The following is a 19093-nucleotide window of genomic DNA, read 5'->3' on the forward strand; positions in this document are numbered from 1 at the left end:
GCCCAGTTACAAACATTTTATCCAGTAAAAGGCAGAGTCATGTGCAGAGGTAGATATTTTATACACTGGCCATCTGTAATCAGTGTACAGCAAGTTTGTGTGAATAGCTAACCAGCTGTATTCCCAAACAGTGACTAACTGCAAATGCAGTGATCCAGTTCAAATATTATTTATTTATTCACAAATAGCTTTCATAAATGCCATTGCAAAGGAGAGCCTTCTGGGGTGTGGAACGAGTCATGTTATACATTAACAGACAGAAGCAACCTCCTAAGTGCCTCCAAAAAAAAAAAAAAAAAAAAAAACACTGTTTTGGCAGTAGAAAAACTGGCAGCTGACTGGGAATTGTCATTTGTCACACCTCTTGACCCCCATATCATTTCTAACTCACAATGGCAAGCTTTTGGTTTGCATCGTTTGGTCCATGGTTCTAACTAAGGGCATACTGTTACCCTACTCTTAATTCTACCATGGCTGCCATCTATGTAGCACCATACGGAGCAAGAACTACCATTTAGGTGCCTAACATTGGTCTGGTTATGTGATGTTGATTATTCATGTTGCCACTGGCATGGCTTTGCCACTTTGTTACATCCAGTCAGTAATTTATGTGTTCGATTCCAGCAAGTGGTGTTTGTTTACCAAGAGAGCTCTGCTTTAAATCATATACTACTGCTTTTTTATTTGCAAGTTACGATGACTCACTTGTGGAATCAAAGAAAGGGAGTCATATAAAATATGTCCGAATTACTTCACAACCTCAACGATAATGCCAGATGAGGCACCATTATGTATTTTACTGCGAACAGTAGAGATAATATGGCACAAACATCAGAAGTGGAAACCTGTGATCAAGAAATGAAGTTTCAGTCTCTGAGGAAAGATATTGGTGAAAGAAGAACTGTTACCGATTTTGACAATTACAAAAACAGTGTTGTCCTCCACATAGTACTCCAGTTCTATGGAAGAGTATAGTACAAAGCAAAAGGTGGCAGGTGTCTTACACAGTAAGACTGGTCCCACAGGAGTCTGTCATCCAACTAACAAAATTCTGAAATCTTTTGGATAAAGGTACAGAAAATGTAAAGCTGCAAGAAGGATTTTGATGGCCAGATCTAATACTGTAGCAACTAGGGCAACTTTTCTGGAAAAAAAAAATGCACAACATTAGGAAAGAAAATCATTTATAAACCATTATTTATCTATTTGAGACATGGATCAGTCAAACTCATGACAGAAGGCTCGCCTGACATGATTCGAAGAGCAATGAAAGCTGGAAAGTGCCAACTGACAAAGGAAAAGGGCTTACCATTGTCATCCACCACTGTATTGTATGCAGATGATACGACTTTTCTCCATAGCAGTAACAGTCTTAATGATCTTAAAACCTGTGCTGAAAATACACTCACTCATGCAGCATATTGGTTCAGAGCAAATAGTTTCCTGCTAAATGAAAATAAAACTCAGCAGATAATCTTCACTCTAAGAGACAAGCCACTATCTGATGACCCTAGTTCTGTTAAATTCCTGGGAGTTTATTTAGACGAAAAGTTATCCTGGGGCCAACATGTAAACTATATTAGTAGTAAACTATCTAGAGTAATTTATTTATTAAGACAACTCAGAAATTGTGTACCTGAAACATACATCAGATCATCTTATTTTGCATTTTTCCAGAGTATAATATCCTATGGCATTATCTCGTGGGGTAACTGTAGTCATATACATGACATCCTATTATTGCAGAAGAAAGCCATTAGGATAATTACAAATTCTTCACATAAGGCTCACTGCAAACCCTTATTTACTAAACAAAAAATTATGACTGTAATAAACCTCTATATATACAATGTCTTAATCTTTACGAAGAAGAACCTACAAGATGTGAAACGTAGAGAAAATGTACATTGTTACAACACAAGAAGCATCAAACACATATACACGCCTTACCACAGACTATCAAAATCAATAAATAGCTATGAAGTCACAGGGCACAAGCTATTTAATAAGCTGCCACATGCCATACAGGATCTTCCTGAACATACATTCAAAGAAAGACTGCATGAATGGTTTATTGCCCACCCATTCTATGATATCAATGAATTCTTCAACTGTAAAATGCAGTAATCTAACAGATGACCCACTGCACATTGATTTTAATATAAGCTAAAATATTTCAGTAGTCAATACCTTATCATACTGTATTATAAATTGTAACTTCATTTGACGTTGTCAATTGCTGTAATGGCCTAAAGACAATAAAATCTTTATTATTATTATTATTATCATCAGAATATCACTTCATCAAAAGCTCCATGCTGATAGTTATTATGTAAAACAACACAGGTGATTATAAGGAGATGAATAAAGATGTGTTTAACAACTGACTTTTGGATCTGTTAGGTCATTATGTGATGGTTATAGACCTTTTTTTTTTTTTTTTTTTTTTTTAAAAAAAAAAGAGGCCATTTTTAACTGAAGAACAAATAAAGACAAAATGGATAGAAGAGAAAAATACACCCAACAGTAAATATACTGCCTGACAAAGAAAGTGAAATGCCCCAAAGGGAGGGAACTAAACAAAACTTGACAGATTGAGAGGGTATGTGATATTAGTTCAGTGATTAGAAATTTGAGTCAAAATTACAAAGAATTTTTCAGTACGAGTCTATTTAGTGGTATCATGTTACACTATCTCAGGCTGAATGGATGAACTAGTTCAGTTGGGAAAGGTGTCACAAAACTGTTGTATCCTTCCCTGAGACAACCTGGCCCAGATCTGTTTTAACTAGCCCTTGATATTTTCGGCACTGGCCCAGGGGCGGAGTTACACCTGCCATGTGTAGATGAGCACTCTCCAGCTGAAAAAGATTACCACAATATTTTTTGAATGATTTCTTGAAGCCTTCATCTGCCATTCTCTTTATTTCCTGTATAATTGTACAATTTCAGCCTTAGGCCATTTTTAAGTATCTAAAACCGAAGTTTCATACGTTGGATACATTAGTGACACTTGTGATTTTGATGTAGGAACAAATTATATCTGTAGATATACTACTCACAGTCTAACTTATTTTATGAATGATTATTTAGTAACAGATTATGTTGTATACGTCATTGCTCCTATGACGACATGTTATGCTCGTAAATTAGTTTGAGGTGTTCACGCCATTTTGGGACCACATTACTTTTGAGCAATTGTTGCAAAGCTCTGATATATTATGTACTTAGCACTAGGAAGATTATAATTATTTTACATAAATTTGCTACTTAACCTGCATATGCTTTTGTTCTCAGTTACATGCAATTATCGTTCATCATTGGTATAAATATGACTGTATGTAATTTCTTTAAAATAATTGGTGAATATTTGTTCTGTTATTGTAGGAGCACGTCATTTTTAAATAGTTGGTACAAAGATCTTACATATCACATTTATCACAGTATTCTAATGGAATAGTACTGAGAACCACAAGAGTCTAGTAAAAACTGCTTTATGGTTGAGTTAGGTTTTGCATTACACATATGAGCAACGACATATATGACATAATCTGTTACTAAAAACTCATCCATAAAGTGAGTTAGAATGCGCCTAGTATACCTGTATCTACAAATATGACTTGTTCATACATCAAAATTACAAATGTCGCTAATATATCCAATGTATGAAACTTCCATTTTAGATACTTCAAGGCCAAAATTGTACAGTCATTGCACAATCATACAGGAAATAAAGAGAATGGCAGCTGAAGGCTTCAAGAAATCATTCAAAACATTCATCGCAGCTGTGGACCCTATCACACTGAAAATTATAGTACCACAATATTGTCACATGAGGATTCAGGAAGTCTGTAAAGTACAGTTGTGCCATGAAAATTTCTCAATCATTAATAGCTGTTAACTGCAGTTATAAACTATGGTGCCAGGAGTAACACCATGTGCCTCTCCAAAACATTGTAAAAATGGAACATCCCAGGTCACCACCATGCTCGCCAACCCAGAACATTGAGAGTAGTGCAGAATGCGATCCATTGCTGAACACTTTGCATTGCCATTCATCAGCAATCTACGCTTCAATATCACGGCCCATTCCAAACACAGCATTTTGCATTGTGATATTAATGGCAGCTTACACATGGGACAGTAATTTATTAGTTCAATGGCCACTAGTCTCTGCCCAACAATGCAGGATGACACAGAATTTTGCAAGGTGTCCAGAGTTGTTCTGGAATTGGAGGTGTAAATATATAGCTGGGGTTAGAATGTTCTCGGCATACAATGTGGCAACCCTGCTCTTGATGGTCAGATGCTGTCAGCTAGAACCTTAATGATGGGTATATATGCCTTCACATTCCCATGTAGTCCAACATGGGGCCACTGTCACATCCAAATCTGGATTCTGCACAGTCAACCAGCCAGCCAAACTCTGTCACATGCTGTTAACACTGTCTCAAACAAGTATGTGGTATCTCTATGTCTATCACGATGATTGTTCGACATCTGTCACTGTTCATGCCCTTTACATACCCAACCAGGCCTGGTAACCAAACTAAACATGAACAACACTAATGCACTCTGGAGGCAGTTGTACTTGTCCCAGCAAGCTGTGACTTGCCAATGGTGTATATGTGCACAAATTTGCATTGACATCTAACTATGTCTTCTGGATGCTCCACTTTTTTTTTATGCAGACACAATTAAAAGCAAATGAGTCCAGAAGTCCACAATAAGAACATTAACAATGATATTGAAGAAAATTAGATTAAATGCGTACAGGATCTGCATTTTCTGCTTTGTACCAAATTAGTTAGTTTCAAGTTCTATGGATCAATTTGCACGATAAACTGTAATGAAGTGAAATGAGTCATTTTACATTCACATCACAGATTAATTTGAAAATACAGCTATCTGCTAAATATTTATAATTTTTTTTAATGTGCAGATGTCACCTAATGTTCCCTACCACCACCTTTTACACATTACAATAATAGAAATTATTCTAAGGAATAACTTGCTAATGAACTGTTGTTGTTGTTGTTGTTGTTGTTGTTGTGGTCTTCAGTCCTGAGACTGGTTTGATGCAGCTCTCCATGCTACTCTATGCTGTGCAAGCTTCTTCATCTCCCAGTACCTACTGTAGTCCACCCCCAGCAGCTGAGTGGTCAACGCGACAGACTGTCAATCCAAAGGGCCCGGGTTCGATTCCCGGCTGGGTCGGAGATTTTCTCCGCTCAGGGACTGAGTGTTGTGTTGTGTTGTCCTACTCATCATCATTTCATCCCCATCGATGCGCAAGTCGCCGAAATTTCATTGAAAAAGAAGCAGTCAGAAGCTTTTAGAAATTGTTTTGAAGATCTTTGACATTGCAATCATTGAAAAAAATTTCTAGCAGAAGAAAAAATTTGAAAACATGGCTTCATGTATGGGCAGACAATGAGCAGTTCACTCTGTGATTGATATAGTTTATGTACTAAGTTAAGACAAACTAACATTAGATAGTAACCTATAATGAGAACCACATGTGTACAGTTAAAGGTAGTATCACATCACAAAACTGTAATTTATGTAACACCCATACTGTACATCATTATGTATTGTAAAACAAAATGTATTGTAGATGATTGTGCATCATGTACGTATTGTGCAAACTAATTGCATGTACAAAAGATAATTTACTGGACCAATAAAAATCAGAATCGCAATATTCCTTGTTAATTTATTATTCCCTTGCTGAGAACCAGCCTAATTTTGTGTTTTTATTCAGAACCTAAATTAATACTTATATTTTTATTTGTTATTTTTTACCAAAAATGTATACTTTCAAAGTAAGTCTACACAATCAGTAGTTTGTGTAATTTAGAGGATTTTTCAATGTTACAATCTGACAAAAAAATGACTGTTTTTCCTTGAAATAGAAGTTTATGTTACTACTCTCTCCCATAAGTAAATGGCTTAAGATAATATGATAATAGGAACATGGATGCTCTGCTTATGAAACTGAGCTCTTTCTCGTGCTTTTACAGGCACAACATGTAGTACTTAGCATTTTCATTAGTATATTCATGCAGTGACTTCATTTTGGAGTGATATCCAAGTGACGGGATAAAGATGAATAGCAATAACGAGAACTCATGAACTTCACCTCCCAACATATTGTAGTTTTCTTTCTTCTCCTTCCCCTCATCTCCCTTCCCTTCTAATTCTTAATCACACTATTCATTTCTCATCCTCTTAATCATCACTCTGTCAACATCACCTCTGGACTGAAGTGCGCTTACTAATGTAGTATCTTTTTATCCCCTACTCTTTCTCATATTTTGCGCAAGGCGAACGGTCTACCCGACGGGAGGCCCTAGCCACACGGCATTTCCATTTCCATTTTGCGCATCCCCTCAGTCTCATTGCAGATGGTCCCTCTCATCCTGGAGCCCAGGTGACTGGCCTTCCCTTTTAATCTACCCCCCTTCAGTCCCTCTCTCAGACCCAAGGTGGGAACTGTGTAAATCTCTCTCTGTGTGTGTGTGTGTGTGTGTGTGTGTGTGTGTGTGTGTGTGTGTGTGTGTGTGTGTCAGCAGTACTAAATTTGATTGTTTCACTCAGAGCACGTTAAATTTCATTCTTTTTCATTTGATTTGCATATCAATTATTTTAATTCCAGATATCTCAAATTATAACTAGTTCCTTAGGAACGGAAGGAAAGAGAGGTAAGGGAAAATATTTCAGTTTTGTAACAGGTAAAAATGGTAGAGTGGTAATTAGAGGGTGAAATACTTCATCAATGGGTGAGGGAAAACTGGAAATAAGCATTGCATAAGAAAAAAAACAACAAATGTGATTTTGATTGCTGCATGCATATAAGTAATAGGATTTATTTTTTTTGTATGTTTTGTGTAAGTTTATATGTCCCATAAGACAAACATTTTTTTAAACAAATCCAGCAATAGATCTAAACCAAACAAGACATTGTCATATATCCATTATCCCAAATCACAAATGATACAGTAACCCTGCCTTCTGCAGACATGAGGTCTCATTTGTGATTTCTTTTCCCAAGTGGCACACACGAAAACAAATCTGTCATACATGTTCCTGTGCTCAGCACCATCTACAACAAGTTTGTGCTCATGGAATGTTTCAGCTCATTTTGAAATATATTTTAAATATGTCATTAAACTCTTAGAACAATGTAGCACTCAGTTAACAATATACTTATAAAGCCAGAAGACACTATAAAAATTAGCAGCATCATCAACAATTGCATGATGATGAGAATGTATACATCTATCAATGCCACGATACAACTGAGTGTCAAATGTAATATATATCTGAGCTTACTAGCAGAATAGTACCTTTATTACAGCTCCATTTCTGGAAGATGAGATTCAATTTGATTGTAGAGTAAGCCTTATAATTAAGAAATTTGGAATAACATTCCACACTTTTGCAATACAATGTGCATCATTTTTGGAAATGGGTCCTGCTCCTCTGAGAGTTGTGTCAGCTCATATTAATTGTCATATTTGTATTTAAAGATGCATTGGTTCATCAAAGTATTTCCGCAAGTGACAAATTTCTTTTAGTGGTAATCATACATGAAGCTAGAGATTTTGGAAGTGTGCTCACTATAACAGTGTTGAATCTAAAGGGTACCTGCCAATACAACAATTCTATATTAAAAATTAATGTACTACACTACAATCAGCTCTGGTTACTTGTAAAGAAAACCACCTGTGTTCACTAAATACTATAAACAAAAAGTTCCTTTCTCTTGCTGATCTCTGGTGGGGTACGTGAGACAACTTTTGAGACACTGGGGGAAAAAAATCAATCCTTGTCTTAGTTTGACCAATGTAGAACACAAATAATCAAACCATCAGAACAACCTAATAAAAATGTATACTGTATTAAAATCGGATGTGTGTGCTTCATGCAGTTAATGCAGAATTTACATTATTTCAGTGTTTCCACTCTCTACAACCAAAGTGAATCTGCTAAATAATACTGAATGTTAAAACAACCTCAGTTAGAAAGCCTACACTTGAACAATAACTTTAAACCAGTAACAACAATCATTACAATAATGACACAGATTGTTCCTAACAAAACTTCCATAATTTTTGAAATAACAAACCAACCAACGTACCAGTATACATTAGTAATGCAACCAAATGCCAATTTCTGCATTTATGTTGCTATTTAAAAGAACTGAATCATGATTCATTCACAATGCTTCAGAAGGAATTACAAAAACATACATACATGTATACATATTTACATAGTAAATTCAACAATAAATTAATATTTTCCTGCTACAAACATAAATAAACCTCATATAAAACAATATCCACACACACAAATCACAATTTCAAAAGCAGTTGACAAAAATCACCAGAGCAAAACAGCAGCACATTGATATCAGTTGATTTACCTTCACTGCCACTTGGGAAACTTTAAAGCCATATCGGTTCACCTTGCTTGTGGAGTCTGCTTGCATTCTGTTCTATTTTGAGATTCAGCAATGCGGTAAAAATAGGAGAATAAACTTTATCTTTTATTAAAAATAAAGTATATAATTATCATCATTAAGCATGTCTTTAGTATATGGCTTCCATAATTGTGATGTCATTATCTCTCTTGTGCAGTTAGCTTTTCCAGTGTGAGATATGTGATACCTACTACAACTCACTTCCCTGCAATAATGAAGGCCCATAACAGAAACAATGTAATGTCAATATTTCAAACAATTCTTAGGATAATTGACGATTTTAATTTGTATAAACCTGGTATGGAGAATGAGACACTCATATTAGTAATACACAACAGAACAATTAGCAAGTGCTCTTTTATTTTTAAAAAATCACAAGTGAAACATATATTGTTCTTGGTCCCTCATTAAATTATTAAGTGTAAGCCTATCTGCACTAACAAACCAGTTACGAGGTACATCTTTATGTTACTACTTTAGCTAGTTGCTGAATCTTGTGTGTGCATATTCATACAAAGTGATAAATACAAGCACTTAAATGTATTATTGTCAGATATGCCAGTTACTCCACAAGCATTTACGAATCCTTACCAGCAGAACAGTACTTACGCCAACAGTGAGAATAAATATCCCACTAGCTGGTATAATTACACAATCCCCGGACTAAGAAGAGCATTTTTTTTTTCAACATTTTTATGTAAAATCTCAAAAGCAGAACACAATAATGAAAGAAGACAGAATGCATATTATTGTATGATATCCTTTTTATAAAACACTATACAGACAGTAATAATAATAGTCATAATAATAATAATAATGATAATATAATAATCAAGGTCAGGGAAGAATTCCGGTCGTCACCAATGTTCCAGGCCAGGGCAGCAATAAATGAATGGAGGCCATCCACATTGTTTATGTATACAGCATCGTAAGCACAGTCGCCAGGATGAGTAGTTACCATCCTTTTTAGAAATATAAATAGCATAACTTCTGATCAAAAATGTTCTTGATCACAAAAAGTTTATTATACAGTATTTCCCTTTCAAATATTTTCCACAACCAAGCACATTTATAGTTATTACAACTGCCATTTAATCGCTACATTAAACTTTTCTTCACTTTTCACTGTAGTTAATCCTTGGCAATGGTGGCAGGACAGTTCTCACTCCATTCTCTCACACATCAGCATCAGTCAAGTTACAATAGTTAGCAGCAAATCTGCTGCAGGAATGAGCATCTATTAATAAAAAATAAAATAAAAAAAATACATCACAGTCAAAAATATATTATGTATAAAGTATTTATCTTCCATTATTTCCATCAACGATGTTCTTGCAGCTTAATATACTCCGACACTTTATCAGGAGAAGCATTCACCAGTAACTTACATAGGGTGGTGAACAAACTTTACCCAATAAGTGAATTCTGCACTGTTATTTCACTTAGTACTGTACTTTGGTCATTAAATCTTCTCTGTCATGTTTCTCAAAATTATCTGTACCAATATCTAAAAGATTTTTAATATATATATACACACAGTTGCTAACTATCTTACAGTTTTCGAGATATGGTTTGAGCATTCTGATTATCCATTACCCACAAGCTAGATAATTTACACGATTTTGTTAATGGATACATAACTGAAAGAACATTTAACTCCAATCACTTCATCTCATGCACAAAAACCACATACACTCAAACAAATGAAAGAACCATCATGGATTGCACAGAACATTTGGGATATCACTGACCAATCTGACTGAGTAATCAGTTTCACCAGTATATGTATGAAGGACACCTCTGGAAATAATATTTCAAATTAGTTTTTGTAACTGACAGAGCAGAAAAACACCACTTTAATATTAATGATGAGTAGGAAACTCTTATTTGCACTTCTAATGAATTCCCATAAATGTGTAACTTCTGCTGTTACAATAAAATGATAACAAGAGTTAGTAAGTAACACATCTTTCAACTAGTGTGCTACATAAACATACTCTATATCGAAAGAATTAACACATTATCTAAAGAGTGTACAAACATGTGATTTTGGTATGGTGCAAAGAAATTAAATTTGACTTTAATACAGGAGTAATAACAAAAACAAAAGTATGTTCTTCAAACAACATCATGATGTCCCACAAAATATTTTATATGGTATTCCTACACCTACAATTGATTAGATTTTTTGAAAATCTCTCAGATATACTTGACAAATTTACTGAAAGGAACAAAAGCACAAAATCCACTTTTTTCATAACACTGGGGCCACAGTACCTGTACCACAAAATTTATTTTTAAAAATGGTGCAATATGCTGAGATTGTGCTATAGATCTGACCAATATACTGATTTCCTATTATGATCCCATTACCCAAAATGTTTTCCCTTGTTGCATCAACTTCAAAATAAACCTTTGCCTCATGTCTGTGCTTCTGTCACATCAATTTGCCCCCTCATCTGTCAACTTTCATTGTTTATTTAATGGAAGTATTCCAATTTCATACAAAATAGCAGGCAGTATTAACAATTTTTAATGTAATTTAAATTGTTACAGCTTTTTTATGGTACCTTCGTAACCACAACTCGTGCAAGAATCTTCACATAAAAGTGTTCCCTACTTCACAGTACCAAACCACCAGCATTAAAATTCACTACGTCATCCATGTAAAACTGCTTAAAAGTTTCAGATTAGTCTTTCTTTGTTCACTGTATTATATTAGCAGTGCACCAGAGATTAGTGTAAATAATTCCAATTCTAATAATTTATTTTTCAGACAACAATATTCTGTGGTACAGCTTTATGTAAACTTTGTCCTTCCCATCACAATGAACTTTTTAGCTCTGAGAAGACTACCCCAGATGGATTCTAAAGAAATGAAGAAATCCCACAGTAACACAAAATATAAATTTGTGAATGCTTTCTTGGCTTTACATGAGCATTATGTTGAGATTCATGAAATACTCATAATAGCCAATTTACTGTACATTTGTATGATGCATATAATGATCCTACCTCTCTCCAGTTCAAGCTATTAATAACACAAATGGCATTTGATCTAGTTATCTCTACTGACTGGGACTGGAAATTTTTTAGATTGTAGAATGCTTAACTGTATTGAGCACATTTTTAAAACGGAAAGGAAGAAGATACTGTTATGCAAATTGTATATTATGGGAATTGTGAAGTGCAAATGGTTCAAAAATACACTGCTTCATATCACAATACATCACCCACACTTTTGATACCTGTTCTCTCATCAGCAATCAATATAATTTTACCATTACATTTCAATATGTTTAACATTTATGGAAGACTATCAATTTTAAAACAATAAATAATTTCTTTGTACAAGTAGTTTACATGAGGTTAATATCTTTCTTGCTGGAAGTTGGGGGAAAATTTCCAGTGGCTAACTATTATAAAGGCACTGTTCAGTTCAGCTATAGCACTAGCTCCTATGAGACCATAACATTTTTAAGGAAAGAGAGAACAGGAATCTGGTGAAATAAAATACCACAAACAAACCACACACTACTTTTGGAAGATGGCCAACACTCTAAACTGAGGAGATAAAACCGCACAAAGGCTGTGTACAAAAAATGGGACTTTAAATTACTTCCACTATTTATGGCATAATCTAAATCTTAGGAATAACAAACATTAACATCAGAAAGATAGTGACTTTTCTTCACTTTTATGTAGACACAGCACCATCTCACATAAGTTCTCAATAATTTACAAGATATTATTGTTCCACTATGAAAGTATCAGGATTGTGTTATTAATATCAATCATTATTCAGAAATAAATGCAGAGCTCATTATTCCACACACTTCATGATGGAGTTTCATGCAAAAAACACAATCTTTCTCACTCCCGGTGATGACTTAACAATGAACCTAAGTCTGCACAAATTTCTTACACTTACTAATTACAAAAGAAGCATGAAATTCATTTAATCTCTCTCTCTCTCACACACACACACACATTTCAAGATCAAAACAACACCCTTGATGGGAGAAGTAAAATAATCCTCTTAAGGTAACTCTTGAACCTTTCGAGTAAAGCAGATAACCATACAACACAGTGCGAAGGCTATATCTAATACTGACTTACTGTTTAATGTACTTTGTTTTTGTGAACTTTGTTTTTATGAACTTTCAAGCATTGTAACTGCACACTTTATCCTCTCCAGATCAACAGCCGTCACAGTTAAAAATACCAGTTAGGAGCAAATTCTGGGATCTGTGACATTTGTGATAGGAATTATTACTCTACATTTTCAAGTGTAATGAAAACTGCAAGTAAGTACTAAGCACAATGCCAGTTAACCACCACGAGATTCCTGCTCGACTGATCGTTGTTGGAACATTAAAGGCAGCATTTCATGTGCTGAGTGAGGCCAGGGTCAGTTACAGTTCTGTGCTGCATCATATTCAGAAACCAGGCGTTTGATGTGTGATAATTTTTCATGCAGATACTGAAACCTCTTTTTGATTCCTTGGAGCTTCTGATCCCGTTTGGTTTCTTCATATTCCCGAATAATTTGTTTCTGAATGCTCTGCAACAACAAAATTTTAGTATGTTAAGACATTAAATAAGTGTAACAACTATTGACCATGTATTAGTTAAAACTCAAAGCTTCCCAAATTCATCTCTATTCATACCTTCCATCCAGAGCTAAACTTTACTTGTTGGTTTAAGCTCTTTTCTAAATGAGCAAATCTCTGAGAAACTTTTTCAACTTCAGAGTGAAGTCTTCTGTATTCTGAATAATCTGCATTGAAGTCTGCTTTGTATTTACTCCGTTGCTCACTGTTCATTATTTTTGTGTAGTTCCTGTGAACATTAGTAACAGTTAATAGACCGAAAGGATTCCTACAGTTTAGTGACATAGTGCAACTGAAAATTAGCCTGAAGAAGATTTTTTCCTAATTTATTATCAATAACGGACACTAGAAATTTCAAGTGTATTCACTCTAATGTCAAATGTGACACAGAAGTTGAAAATAACATATTAAGAACTACAAAGATGATTGTATAGGAAAGAAAGGTATTTTTACATAAATAAAGTCATTAACATTTATCTACAACCATAGCCTGCAAACCACTTCGAACTGCATGGCAGAGGTTACTTCCCAGTGTACCAGTTATGGGAGCTTCTTCCCAATTCCACTCATGTATGATGTGTGGGAAGAATGATTGCTTAGATGCCTTGTGTGAACTGTCATTATTTAAATTTTCTCTTCACAACCTCTAGGGAGTGATGCATAGGGTGGTGTTATATATTCCTAGATTTCTCACTAGAAGCTTTTTTAAGCAGGCTCTGACAGGATAGTTTGCATTTATCTTCAGTCTTCCAAGAGTGAAACAAGCCTGTGATCATTCAAATTGCTCTTCTTTGTGTACACATTCAATATCACCCATTTCTTCTACTTTGTACAGATCCCACAAAGTTGAGCAATATTCTAAGATGGGTCACACAAGTGTTTTGTAGGCAATCTCATTTTGCAGACTGATTATATTTTCTAATATTTTTTACCAACAAATAAGCTTATGTGACTGTTCCACTTCATATCGCTATACATTACTTCATATCGCTATAATACATCGCTGCACCCAGTTACTGGTATGAGGTGATGGATTCTAGTTGCAACAGACTGATATTCTAGTCATGGGATACTATACTTATTTTTTACAGATATTTGTGCACACATCCTACTGACTCAGCATTGAAATGTATAGCAATAATGCCCCTTACAAACAATACGAAGCAGCTTTTTAGGTCTGAAGTAATTTAACACAAAAACTTTCTCCTTGTTAAAGAAAAATTTTCCATTACTATTATTACTTTTCTTCTTCTTGTTTCGAATGGGCCTACTTTGGACCACGGTTGTTCAACAGCGTGGCTTTGATCTTTGCCCAGTACTGTCTCATCCACTGCCGATGTAACTCCTTCCTTTCTTCTGTCCAGGGGGGACCTTTCCTTCGGGACTTTTCCTGAAATCCTTGGGCTTCCTTCAGGGTACATCTCTCAGACTGTCTGTTCTGGAGATCAGTTATTCCTAGTTATTTAATGACCTTTTCAGTTTCTGTCAATCAAGTGTTGCGAACCTTCTTGTTTTGCTAGAAAATGAACAGATGGTTGGTCAATCTCTTTGCATGCAGTCTTGCAACATGGCAATTGAAAGCTACCCACACAGAGAGTCTCTCGATAGGTTCATAGAGTTCAGAGTTATGTCACCTTTTGAATTCTTGATCTTCTTCTACCAGGCCTACGATCTTCCTGAGGATTCTCCTCTCTCCGACTTCCAATTTCTCCATCAGACCTCTCCAGTTCATGGGAAGACATTCCATGGCATACAAGGTGTTGGGTGTATGATGTGTAGTGCAAGTTTCAGGTTGTGTGGCAGGCATTTTTTGTTGTAGCTGTTCATAGTCAGTCGATAGGCTAGTTCACCTTGTTGACTCTCATGAATAATGACATTTTTTCTGATAAGTTTGGTTCAATCCATTCGCCAAGATACTTAAACTTTTCAGTCCTTTTGATGTTTCACTGGTCTAGTAACATCACTCTGTTAGCTTCTTTGATGTTGGTAAAGAGCTCTGTTTTCTCCAGTGAAACTTCTAGATCCACTTTGGTTGCCTGTTTTCTGAGGTAGTTTACCCGCATTGTTGTCATTTCAAGAGAATCAGCAAACAGTGCCAAGTCACCTGCAAAAGCCAGGCAATCTACAACCAGTCCTTCGTTCTTACGGCCCAATTAGACACCACACTGAACACCCATATTGTTGAGTTCCTTGTGCCATTCTCTCACAACCTTTACAAGTACACAGTTGAAGAGAAGTGGGGAGAGTCCATCCCATTGCCTCACTCCAGTTTTTATCTCTAAGCTTTCTGAGGTCTCACCTCTAAATTTATTATTACTATTATTATTACTATTACTGTTACTGTTATTATTGTTACTGCTATTACTACTACTTTTCTATATCTGATTGTGTTTAAGAATGGGGAACACCCACAACAATTTTTATTGTTGATAATAATTAGGAATAGTCAAATACCAAGTAATCTTAATATGAAAATTTTAACTAGATAGCTGTAATAATCTGTGTTAAAAATGAAACAAATGAAGTTTAACTTCACTTCTACGTTCTCACCATTCAACATTTTATCACTCTTAAGAACAATTTTTATTGCTCTTGTTAAATTTCCAATGTTCACAGTGTTAATTCATGCCCAATTTTGTGTTAACGTACTTGTTCCCATGATCTATGTTTGATGAAACAATGTTCGTGGAGAAAAGCTGATGAAACGGACATAAAATTACACTGGCATGGGACTGGCCTCCGAATAGTGTTTAAAATCGTTATGCGGTTAAGTTTCTCGACACCATGGTACTCTACCCAATAGATCTAAATTGGTAGAAGTTGAAACAATTCGTGCTTTACATCTGCCGCTGCCAAGCTCTATACGGCATGGTGGCCAATTAGAATTAGGTCTCTTTGAATTAAGGTATCATGACAAATCACAACCCCTTTTGAACTGTCTCTGCTGTACTTTGGCAGATTCGTGTTTATCATAATCGGTCTACCTTTGGGATGCAAGATAAATTTAGAAGATAATAGTTAACACAAGACAGATAAAGCAAACTGAATTTCAAATGTATGTATAAATTTCCTCTTTCGTAGTACATAGTAAGAAAATGGAATTACACCTGCTGGTACATCAGGGAGGACTTAAAAGTAGATTTTACATAACAGATCACTCCATAAACAGAACATTATGGGAATTTGAGGACTTAAAAATACAGTTAGTTTTGCAACAAGTCATCACACGAAAATTATCCATATTAAACAGAGTAGATATACTAAAAAGTTACTGAAGAAGCAATGTCTTTCATACTTACGAAAGATAATCAGCAAATGGAAGTTCGCCATTTAATGGTTGATCAACAGCTTCCTGTTGACAGTGGGGACTGGAGTAAGAATCTGCTGTTGCAGCAACAGTATTCTCTGTGTTAGAGGAAGAAGGTACATGGCCGCTGGAGTAGCCATTTCTCTGGTCACTGTTGCTATTACTATGGCTTAAGTTGTTGCTTGCATTACTCCTGTTGCTTACATTGTTATTGATGTTGCGATTGCTGCTGTTGCTGCCACCACCACTGACACTGTTATTGGAGACACCATTGTAATTACCATTCCCAGCATTTCTGCTGAAGGAACTGCTGTTATTGCAATTACCATTCCACCTGTCATTTCGACTGTCCTGGTATCTACCACTATTCCTGGCACTGGCGGATGGGCTTGGAACCCTGCCACTTTCTGTCTTTCCCCATACACTCTCTTCCCTCAGTGTTTTGTTACTGCCATTTAAACCACTGCTTCTGCCAGGTGATGAAGTGTTAGGTGACTGATTAAAACACTGAACAGCTGAGCGATCAACTGTATCACTGTGCACACTTGTGGAGGACATTTCCTTGTTACTCACTACACTAAACACACTCTCAGCAACAGTATCAGATGCAAACTGTCTTCTTTCTCTGTCTGCAGTAGAAAAACTGCCCCTATCCGGTCCACAGTAACGCCTGTCGGAGCTGCCACTTTCTGTTTCCATTGCTAATGGTCGCCTTTCCAAAACGTTTTCACCACTTAAGGGCCGCCTCTCTGCAAAAGTACTATTCCTTTCAGCAAGGGAACGTCTATCAGATGAAGCACTATCTCTGTCACTAAACCGCCTGTCCGATGATGGCCCTTCTCGTTCACTAAAAGTTCTCCTATCAGAAGAAAGGTTATCCCTTTCCACATATGGTCTCCTGTCCCTGTTTTCTTCCTCATCGCGTTCTGGAGTATTGACATGCCTAACCCCATCCAGGAGTGAAGGAAGTCCGGCAGCTGCACCACCACTACTATTATTATTATTATTACTATTTCCTGTCCTCGTGGATGGCAGCTGCTGATCTGGTTTCCGATAATGTGATACGCGATGCTTCTTGGAAGGTAGTCCATCTGCGCCTTCAAAATATCCAGGCCTCTTGAGATTTGAAGACACAGGTGGTGGTGGGCTGCCCGGGTGGGTGCTGGTAGGAGAGTGTCCACTGCCCGAGCTGCCACCATCACTGCTCCCTGGGGGTGTGAGGTTCTGCGGCTTGTGGCTACATGGAATAAATGTAATAAGTGAATTACTTAAAGGGGACAACATAAAGTAAATTACTAGAAATTTTATCCACAGTTTTTAATTAATTACTTCTGTGTTCCATTTTTGTTATGTATCTGAACATACCCCATCCCACAATGGAAAACATTTTTACCATAGTTCCTAAGAGGAGTAGGGGGGAGGTAAGGTGTGTGTGTGTGTGTGTGTGTGTGTGTGTGTGTGTGTGTGTGTGTGTGTGATTTTTTGAGAGAGAGAGAGAGAGAGAGAGAGAGAGAGAGAGAGAGAGAGAGAGAGAGAGAGACCAAGCTACAATTTATTGGGTCTTCATTAAGGAAGCATTGTGGAAACATACGATGTCATCACTTTTAACATGCTACGTGTAAAATTACAGAATTCTAACAATGGAATATACTGTCTAGACCAACAGTAATATGAATTATGATAGACTGCTACATGTCACAGGATGAGGTGTTGACTGGGACTCCATGCCCTGTGATGACAGTGGCCATACGCATGTGAATAGTGTAAGTATGAAACAGTGTGCGTTTTCCAAAAGCAGAAGATGGGCTTTTTCCAATAGCTTGGTCTACTTTTAAGCAGGTGGGTTCACCGTTAAGTGCCTCCTGTTTGTAATGAGTAACAAAATATCCTAATTCATGTCGTCAATTTCAGAAACCTATGTATGAATCTCATATCTAACATATAAAAGATTACAAAATAGATTTATGGAACACTGAGCTCTCAGTTATTTCAAACTATGTCCTATGCCTGACCAAAGCAGTCTTATAGTGTATAACTTGGGTGAATGACACAGCCCGAAAATATGAGGAAGTTAGATTCAATTTTCATGACACCAGGATGTCAGAATAATGGAACGTGCACAATGTCTCCCACTGCTTTTCAATACTCATATCTAACATATAAAAGATTCTAACTGAAGATTATAACTATTCAAATGTTTACACAAATGAAGAGAATGATGTCACTGAATCAGCAGAGGGGGGGAAAAAAAGGAAACTAGAAAAGAAATTGAATTAAAATTCTGCAAAAGATGGTGTGGGGGGGTGGGGGTTTGAAAGTTTGGTGTTATTCTCCACTTTTGGCAATGAGAGATCTTAAATACTACAGAAACTGCAGAAGTGGAAAACCAAGCCATGTAAGTTTGTGTACCACATCAAAACTGCTCCATTTTGCTAGTCTCCACCTTATGCTTCTTCCATTGGTATCACATGACAACCAATTAAATTTTTTTCTCAATGCAATTGCTGCTGATTTAAGAATCAACAGCCATTTTCTACAGACTCTGTTTTTACTATTAATCTTTTAGTCCTACTTAGGACATTCCACAGGCACCTCTGTCTGATGCAGCAAAATCAACTAACAGTCTGTGAAACAAACTCACTATCTGCAGATGAAACAGCAACACAATATATAGACACAACTATAACT

General features: G+C 36.2%; 1 protein-coding gene across 1 annotated transcript in view; it reads right to left on the reverse strand.

Annotated features, from left to right (window-relative positions):
• Positions 1–19093, reverse strand: part of LOC124622825 (RNA polymerase II elongation factor Ell-like) — a 384934-nt gene that overhangs the window by 71619 nt on the left and 294222 nt on the right. The window contains exons 8-11 of the mRNA XM_047148616.1: positions 16398–17642; positions 13156–13327; positions 12905–13049; positions 8687–8690 (exon numbers count right to left, since the gene is read on the reverse strand). Coding sequence (XP_047004572.1) covers positions 8687–8690; positions 12905–13049; positions 13156–13327; positions 16398–17642 — 1566 coding nt within the window. The remainder of the gene's footprint in view (positions 1–8686; positions 8691–12904; positions 13050–13155; positions 13328–16397; positions 17643–19093) is intronic.

This window comes from Schistocerca americana, chromosome 7, assembly GCF_021461395.2.
Source record: "Schistocerca americana isolate TAMUIC-IGC-003095 chromosome 7, iqSchAmer2.1, whole genome shotgun sequence".
Classification (NCBI taxonomy): Eukaryota; Metazoa; Arthropoda; class Insecta; order Orthoptera; family Acrididae; genus Schistocerca; species Schistocerca americana.